Source organism: Alligator sinensis, unplaced genomic scaffold (genome assembly GCF_000455745.1).
Source record: "Alligator sinensis unplaced genomic scaffold, ASM45574v1 scaffold1318_2, whole genome shotgun sequence".
NCBI lineage: Eukaryota > Metazoa > Chordata > Crocodylia > Alligatoridae > Alligator > Alligator sinensis.
The window spans coordinates 249,929-258,759 of NW_005843067.1; the positions used below are offsets into that span (position 1 = coordinate 249,929).

An 8,831-nucleotide genomic window follows, 5' to 3' on the forward strand; every position below is an offset into this window, starting at 1 on the left:
CGGCCAAAAGCCATCCCCAAAAAACCACAAGCTAAGGCCCAATCCTTCATTACCCTGCGTCAGACAAGAAGCCCCAGAGGCCTGACACTGAAGCTAGATCAAATCACAACAGAAACAAGGCACAAGTTCCCAACGGCAAGGGTAACAAATAATTGGACCGAATTACCTAGAGGAGACGTTCTCAGCATCTGAAGTCTGCCTTTCCAGAAGCTATGCCTCTGCTCTACAAGACAAGTTACTGGGCAAGATTCATCCGTCTGCATTAAGCCCAGACTAGACTATTGTAATGGCCCTGTCTAACCTAAACACCTAGAGCTCTCATGTGGGTGCTTCCCTAAGGAACGGCAAAAGCGAAACACTGCTTGAGTTCAAAGGGTGGTGGTTTTCCAACCCGTAATTTGAGTGACCGCGCCAAAGTGCAACACGACAGGATCAAAGATGCAGCGTCTCCCTGGCACTGCTTCACACAAGGAGATTGTGCACGCGAGGTAAACGCTATCCCGAAGTCTGGTCTCACCTCCTCTGCGTCAGGACATGCTTAAGGATTCGTGTGAACCTGTCCAAGGCGCCAGAAGAACTGTGAAGAAAGAAAGAGAAGTGGCCGATAATTAAGCTACAAAGACCATGAGGGAAGGGGAAAAACCCCCAACAAAACATGCATCGCACCCCTTTCAGAATGACTTGACTTTCTAGGTAGCGTGATGGCATTAAAACACTAAGCCCAGACTAATCTCTGTGCTCAGCGAGTTCCTCACCTCCACCCTGAGCAAAGACCACTTCCTAAGAGTTCGTACAGCACCCAGCACGAGGGGGCTCTGGTCTCTGCTGGGGCCTCCAGGTGCGACTGTGACGCATGCTAACAAACACAAGTCTGACCTTTACTCACCCCCGCTCGGATGGGACAGGACTGTAGGGGTTTTTGCCTTCCTCTGTAACAGGCGGGCATAGCTTCTACCTGGGATCTCGCGTGTATATTAACAACCTTTTACGGAAGCAGGATGTTGGCAGCCGTGATCCCCCCGACTTTCCCTGCGGCAGGTTTGGGTGTGATGTCCAGTGTTGTGTCAGGGCTACTGGCACTTTTCCGAAAAGGTTAGATAATGAGAATCAGAGAAATTAAGGGCTGGAAGGGACCTCGAAAGATCATCGAGTCCAACCCCCCTGCTCCTACTCTGGGCAGCAATGCTGCAGGGATCAAATGATCCCAGCAAGGCGTCTGTCCAGTCTCCTCAAAGACTTCCAAGGTTGGGGACTCACCCCCTCCCTGGGAAGTCTGGTCCAGATTCTGGTCACCCTTACCGTAAAGAAGTTCTTCCTTACATCCAACCTGGAACCAGCCTCTAACAGTGTATGGTCATTGCTCCTTGTCCTCCCCTGGGGTGCCCTAGCGAACAGTTTTTCTCCCAGCTCCCCATATTCACTCCTTACATACTTGAAGATGGCCAAGTCCCCTCTCAGTCCTCTCCTCCCCAGGCTGAACAATCCCAGCTCCCTCAGTCTTTCCTCGTAAGGTCTGTCCTCCAGGCCCTTCCCTGGACCCTTTCAAGAGTCTCCACATCTGTTTTAAAGTGCGGCGCCCAGAACTGGACACAGTACTACAGCTGGGGTCTCACCAGCGCCGAGCAGAGAGGAAGTATCACTTCCTTAGCTCTGCTTGTGAGGCATCAGCTAATGCATCCCAGCGTGCTATTAGCCCTGTTGACTACAGCGTCGTACTGGTGGCTCGTGTTCATCCTGTGATCAGCCATAACCCTGAGGTCCCTTTCAGCGCTTGTGCTGGCCAGGACATCTCCTAACCTCTATTCGTGTCGCTGGTTACTTCTCCCCAGATGAAGCGCTCTGCATTTATCCTTATTGAACTGCGCCAGTCCTGCTCCACTCATCTTTCCAGCTTGTCCAGGGCCTCTTGGATCAACATCCTATCTCCTAGCATGACCACTTTTCCCCATAACTCGGATATGTATGGGATAGTTGGGATAGGGCTGATCCTGTCTCAGGCAAGGGGTTGGACTAAATGGCCTATGAAGGTCCCTTCCAGCCCAACTTCTCTGTGATTCTGTGACTCCGAGTCTCTTAGCTGCTTTGGAGGGTCTTGCCAAACGAGAAGTCCCTGCTCTAAGCACTGCAAAGGTGTACGGCTCAGGAGCAGATCCTAACATGCTGTGATGCAAAGAGGAGGGGCAGGGGGGAAATCCCTGGAGAGAAAATACTGGCAGAAATGTATGTGAAAGGCAGGAGGCTGATGAAGCAAAGGCTACAGGGGAATGCAGAGTATGCACTTCACTAAAACAAAACCAGCCCAAGCAAACATGGGGTGCTTCCAGTTGCTCCCCAAAACCCAGGCACCTGCGGGATTTCTACTATAGTATTACCAAGAGCGGAGTTACTCTGCTGTTACTCCCAGCTGAGAGTAGAGACTCAATGCGCTTATCCTGCGAGCGTGAAGACGGCTCCTGCCCCAAAACAAACAGCTTCCGAACGAAGACTGGAGGGTGGAGAACAGGATAAACCCAGGGGTACAAACAAGGGACACCAGTGAGATAGTCTCCCCAGTATCAGCAACGCAAGCTAATGACCTACGGGTTTAACACAAAAACCTGATGGGAGTCTCCACTGCAGTGAGGACCGCAGCAGATAAGATGAGGGTGGGAGCCGATTTGTTCAAGGCTTGATCCAATCTGCTTTGGCATTTTCTCAGGGCCGCAAGTACCACAACGAATGCGGACTCGCTTCAGGTGGCCAGAGAATGGGAGGGTGTACGTAAAGGAGCAATCAGAAGGAAAGGACGAAGTGGACAGGGAAACAGCACATAAGGAGACCCCAAGACAGGAGCTTGTACGGCACCGATAAGCCAATGCCTTTCAGCACCTTTGCACTCGGTGTCTGCGCAAAGTCTTGGCAGAGTCTCAGACTCCGGGAATCATCTTTCAGCCCCTCCAGTCAGAGCGGTGCCCCAGGCGGGGTGTGCACTCTTATCTGGAGCACGTGCCAAGTGTAACGAGGTTCAGCTTCAGTTCATTAGGAACAGGTTAAGCTCGGGTCGCAGGAGATGAAGGGGCCAGGCGCAGGGGCTCTCAACTGCCGAGCCGCAGAGGTGGTGTAAGTGATGTGCAAGGATGGAAGGAGAAGGAATGGGGGGAGCTCTCTAGCGTGCCTGGCAAGAGGCCCACGAGGAAGGTGGGCTGTGGAGCTACGTATGGGTTATTAGGTGGGTCGCAGGTGAAAGCCACTGAGAGTCAAGAGGCACAGATTCTCTCTCTGGCCCTGTTACTTGATCCCAGGCACACCAAGTCCCTGCTCTATGCCTCAGTTTCCCCACCTGGGAGCCCAGGACACCTTGCAGTGTGCTTGGAGAATTTCAGAAGGAAGGAACATTTGGCAATTTCTACAGCAAAAAAAAGCAAGTTATGGGATTCCCACCAGTTCAAAGCGGTGGAGTCTAAAGCCACCAAGGAAGCGTACGAAGTTCTGATGCACGAAGGGCTACAGAGTCAGGTGCCGAGATGGCACCAGAGCCCAGCTTCTGCTCACCTCTCAGGGGACGTGAACTTTTGCTGCTGTGCTCCCATTTCTTCTCAGGCGACATGTCCTATCATGCACACCCACCCACCCACCATCCTCAAGCAGCATTGCAGGAGGCTACGAGGGGAGATAAAGAACCACTGGATTGTGCAAGAGAACAGGAATCCCACGTAGCACAAGGGCTCAGGCACCTCATTCCCGTGAGTCCAGCTCGTCCATAAACCCCAGCTGATGAGGCTACGTGCCCTTCCCACCATCCAGCTTTGAAGCAAAGGGCTTCAAAACATTCCTTCCCTGAGTCTGTGGAACGTAGGAGTTCAGTCACCGAGTCCCAGGAGAAAGGTCTCGCTGTGGCTGATCATCCCTCCCCTCCCCAGAGCCGATTGTATCGCAGTGAAATATCACCAACAGCCTGGGATCCTGCTGTAAGGGCCAGCAATACGCACGCAGGCAACACTGGGGGCGTGTGCTTAAAAGGACTTGGAGGTTTCAATAATGGGTGCACAACTGTTTACAGTGCACTGAAGTCATGGCTGTGCAGCGCCGGGCACTGGATAAAGTGATCCGTCCTTGCACCCAGAGGTGTACTGGGAGGAGAAAACCCCACAGAAGCCTGGGTGTGGACAGGCAACCAGCGCTAGCAAGAGAGAGAACTACTGCTTGTGAGCACGCGGCAGCGGATTTGCGACATGTCTCGCGTGTCTGCTCCCACCCTGCAGTGCGGAAGTTAAACCCTGACAACGACTAAGGCAGAGTCCAAGCAACTGCTCCAAACCCAGGACATGGCCACAGCCGTGCCCTTTCCAAACGGCTGTGCCGCACAGGCAATTAGCTCCCTTGCGAGATTGGCATTATTTCATTTCCTAGGGCGGATAAGGAGGGGCCTGGTCCCCGAAACAACAGGCCTCAGCTCCCCCATAGGCAATTCCAGCTCCACACGCTCATAGCAACAGCAAGAGCTACAGTGGTGTCAAGGCCTGCAAAAAGACTCAGCAGCCAAGCGCAGCCCTAATTGAATCGTCTGCTGAGGAAAGAGATTAAGCGGGAGCACAACGGTAGTTATGTTAATTGGCAGTCGAGATAAACAGTCGTTAATTTAATTCACCTTTAAGTAGAGCCGTTTTTCTTCCTTAATTTAAACGGCTGCTTTCAGCTCAGGGCCACCCACAAAGCAGGAGATTCAGCGTCCTGCGGGTGATCCCGACCTTGCCCTGGACTCGTGCCCAAGCTGCCCGCAGCCAAGCCAGGCATACAAGGGCTCCCTGATCGCTCTATCTGGGGGACTCAAAGGCAGTCGGAGGCGAGTCTCGTCAGGCCATTCTTGTGTGCTGCTGCCTACACAAACGCACGCGTCTTAGCTATGCTACCCTACGGGCTGTTTGGCTTCTTTTGACCCACATTTCTACCAGCTGGGCATCTTACCCATGGTTTCTCTCCTTCTCAATATCCCTGTAAGCTACAGTCCACCTTCCTTGCAAGCTTCCATTAAAATTACAGCCTAGTAAAAAGTGACTGGCTGTTGGTTTCCCCTAAGAACTGCCATTTACTGGATCAGACCCTAGGTCTGTCTTGCCCAGTCCTTTGTGTGGCAGAGAGTGGATGCTGGTAGGGAGAGTGACTGGGTCTGACCAGTTTCCCCTCCTCCATTCCTCTCATTTGCAGCCTCCAGCATTTAAGGTCTAGAAAGTCCCGACTCGGAGGCAGTGCCCCTCACTCCCTGCTCAATACCTACCCATGCCCCTTTCCTTCAAGGATTTGTCTAATCCCTTGGTGAATTTGGCTACACTCTCAGCTTGTACCACATCTGGTGGCAGCAAGTTCCACCCTCAATTTCCACACTGGGGGAAAAAACTTCCTGGTGTTAGTTTTAAACCGATGACCTGCTGGTTTGATTGTGTGACCTCTAGTTCTTGTCTGGTGGGAGACAGTCGATAGTAAATCCCTATCGACTTTCTCTTCGCATTGACTTTCAGCATTTAGTATTTTAGAATCACAGAAAATCGGGGTTGGAAGGGACCTGAGGAGGTCATCTTGTCCAACCCTTGCCATGTCGCTCCTCAACTGTCTCTATTCTAAACTGAACAGGCCTGGCCTCTTTAGTCTCTCCTCATAGGGAAGCCCCTCCATACCGCTAATCATCCTTGCTGCCCTTTCTATCCCTGTGGAGGTGTGGGGACCACAACTAAGCAAGGGTTCAAAGTGAGGACATTCCATGGATTTATAAAGGAGCATCATGTTACTTTTGGTTTGGTTTACGATTCCCTTCTTAATCATCCCTAACATTTTGTCTGCCTTTTTGATGGCTGCTGAGCTGATGTTTCTAGCGAACTGTCCACAGCGACTCCTAGATCTCTTTCCTAACAGCGAATGTAGAGCCCATCACAGCACAGGTATACTTTGGGATATTTCTGCCCAGGTGCATCACTTGACACTGAGCTACAATGAATTTCTTCCACCGGTATCTACACTGAATTTCACCATTCCCATCCAGCGATGAGCGCTGGGCCCTACGGCTGGTCTCCACAAGCTGGGAAGGACTTTCCAAAGATCTGTTTGCCCTCAAGCTTCCCAGGACGTGGCAACTGCGCCTACCTGCTGATCTCCTCGGCACCCATGTGGAAGAGGAAGTCCGTGGACGTCAGGCCAAAAACAACTCCGTTGATATCCAGGGTGCAGGGATCAGACACAAAATGCACGCGCTGAAAGCAGAAAAAGAGAAAGAAAGATGCAGTTTGGACGCATTTGTTCCATAAGGTCTCGGAGCTACCAGGCACAACACCCTAAACACCAAATGCATCCCAACACGCATGCCACAGGATGATGGTGCTGGCAATGGTAGCAATAATCTCTTCTGCTTTGCTAAAGCTTTGGCCATAACCAAGGGTCTGGACCCTGAAGTAGCACGGCCTGTGGACGCAGCACAATGGCTTGCTACCCTTTGCAAAAGGAGACATCCAAGCCAATACAATAAAAACCAAACGTACAGCCCGCCCATCCTTTACGGTCTGCCGTCCTGCTGCATCACAATAGGATTTCCTGGCAGGAGGCACTGGGGTGCTTTTCTTGTATTTTAAATTTCTTCATTAGGTATCTCAGGTTCTTAAACCCTCCCCGCCACCTTTTACACAGAGCTCAGGAGATCAGACCCCAACAGCAGAGGCCAGGATTTCCTGAGATCCGTTCCAGACGTGGTTGCTGACTTGATAGAACATTTTGGCTCTGCTTTTCCAAGAAGAGCCATCACCCAATACAAAACCCCCCACTTTTCCTTCTTCGAGCTGTGTGCATTTTTGTTCTGGGTTGGCATTGTTCCAGACACCTCTCATCAAGCCAAAGCACATCCAAAAAGCTCAATGTCAGCGGACACAGAGCATCCAAAGAGAAACTCAGAGTCCAGTCATTTTCTTCAAGTGCCTAGAGAGATTTGGGGTGGCTCCAATATTAAGGTAGACACCTCTACTGCCTTAAGCAGCAGTAGTTGTGATGGGCCAGGAAATATGTAATGCAGCTGTGGTTTTTTTCATAGAATCATAGAAAATTTGGGTAGGAAGGTACCTCAGGAGGTCACAGCTAGTGCAACCCCCTGCTCCAAGCAGGACCAGCCCCAACTACATCATCCCAGGCAAGGCTCGTCTACCTGGGGCCTGAAAACCTCCAAGGATGGAAATTCCACCCCGTCTCTGGGTAACCTCTTCCAGTGCTTCATCACCCTCCTAGCAAGGAATTTTTTCCTAGTGTCTAACCTCAACTTCCCTTGCTGCAGCCTGAGCCCATTGCTCCTTGTTCTGTCGTCTGCCCCCACGGAGAACAGTCCAGCTCCAGCCTCTTTGGAAATAGCCTTCAGGTAGTTGAAGGCTGCCATTAAATTCCTACCCCTGCACTATTCTTCTCTTCTCCAGACTCAATAAGCCCAGTTCCCTCAGCTTCTTCCCAGCCCCTGAAACATTGTTTTGCCCTCAGCTGGACTCCCTCCAATCTGCCCACACCCTTTCTGTAGCAGGGGGGCCCAAAATCGGACACAGCACTCCAGATGTGGCCACACCAGTGCTGAACAGAGGGAAGAATCACTGCCCTCCATCTGCTGGCAACGCTCCTACCAGTGCAGCCCCGGATGCCAGTAGCCTTCTCTGCAACGAGGGCACACTGCTGGCTCCTATCCATCATCACTTATTGCCCAGGTCCTTTTCTGCGGAGCTGCTGCTTAGCCAGTCGGTCCCCGGGCTGCACCACTGTTATTTTTATGGCACTATCTTTTATTGAACCAACTGTTGGGAGGGATGGTCGACAAACACCTTGTGCTTGAAAGCTTGCTCAATATCTCTTTCAACTATACAGCTGGTCCAACAAGAAACACCACCATAAAAACCCTCGCTTCTCCACTGCCTTAAGGAAGCTCGATGTGCAGAAGCATTGAGTACTAGGTCAGCGTTTTGTATGTAGCGGAGCAGCTACCTCACTGGGATCTACTGAACTGCCTCCGAGGCCCTGGGTGGTGGCTACAGCCCAGGCTGGGAGTGGTGACTGGCTGTGCCAGTGCTTCTGCTGGGACTCAAGCCCAGAAGTTCCTGGCTAGAGGATCTTGCCCCTCTGCTCAGGGCCACCGATCGCCATCTCTGGGGTTAGGAAGGGATTTTACCCGCTGGTCAAATTGGTAAGGACTGGGCAGGTGAGGGTGCAAGGTTGTCAACTCCACTTCCAGCCCTACTTCTCTATGATTTCTAGGATAAGTGTCCAGGTGCCACTATTAAGACAGACTGCTAAGGGGTTTTTTATTATTATTTTTAAATACACTGGGGTGGCTGCTCTCTTTTGTACTAAACAGGACTAATTTGCAGCAATCTATGGCTACCTGAGGACTGCAGGAAGGTATCCCATCTAGGTATTTAACTCTCTAAGTTATGGACATTGATTTCATCCCGTTGGGAGATGTCTGGACTTTCTAGGCCAGCCCTCCTGTCAGGTCCGTAAAGTGCAAATAAGTTTCAGTTCTTGGGAAGAAACACAGGGGAGTTTCCAGAGTTGGATGGTGCAAGGTTTTTTGTAGAGAGCTTGCAAACAGCCTAAGGCTCTAATTGGAGTCTGTTACTTACTCCTTGGAAACCAGGGACTTATTGCCCTCCCCAGCTCCCCCTGCAACGTCTGGGGAGAAGGGATTTCTCTGCGTGCTGTTTGTGCCCTACGCTGGGATGGGTCAAAGAAAGCAAGGTACAGCGCGAGTGCAGGCAGACCCCACACTGCCAACTTCTCTTTCAGTACTCTGGAAATCTGCTTCTGCTCGACTAAGACGCCGGCAACAGGAGTGAGGGAAA

General features: G+C 51.5%; 1 protein-coding gene across 1 annotated transcript in view; it reads right to left on the reverse strand.

Moving 5' to 3' along the window:
- Nucleotides 1-8,831, reverse strand: part of POLA2 (DNA polymerase alpha 2, accessory subunit) — a 41,829-nt gene that overhangs the window by 1,082 nt on the left and 31,916 nt on the right. Inside the window, exons 18-19 of the mRNA XM_006037128.2 lie at nucleotides 6,115-6,221; nucleotides 518-577 (exon numbers count right to left, since the gene is read on the reverse strand). Of these exons, the coding sequence (XP_006037190.1) occupies nucleotides 518-577; nucleotides 6,115-6,221 (167 nt within the window). The remainder of the gene's footprint in view (nucleotides 1-517; nucleotides 578-6,114; nucleotides 6,222-8,831) is intronic.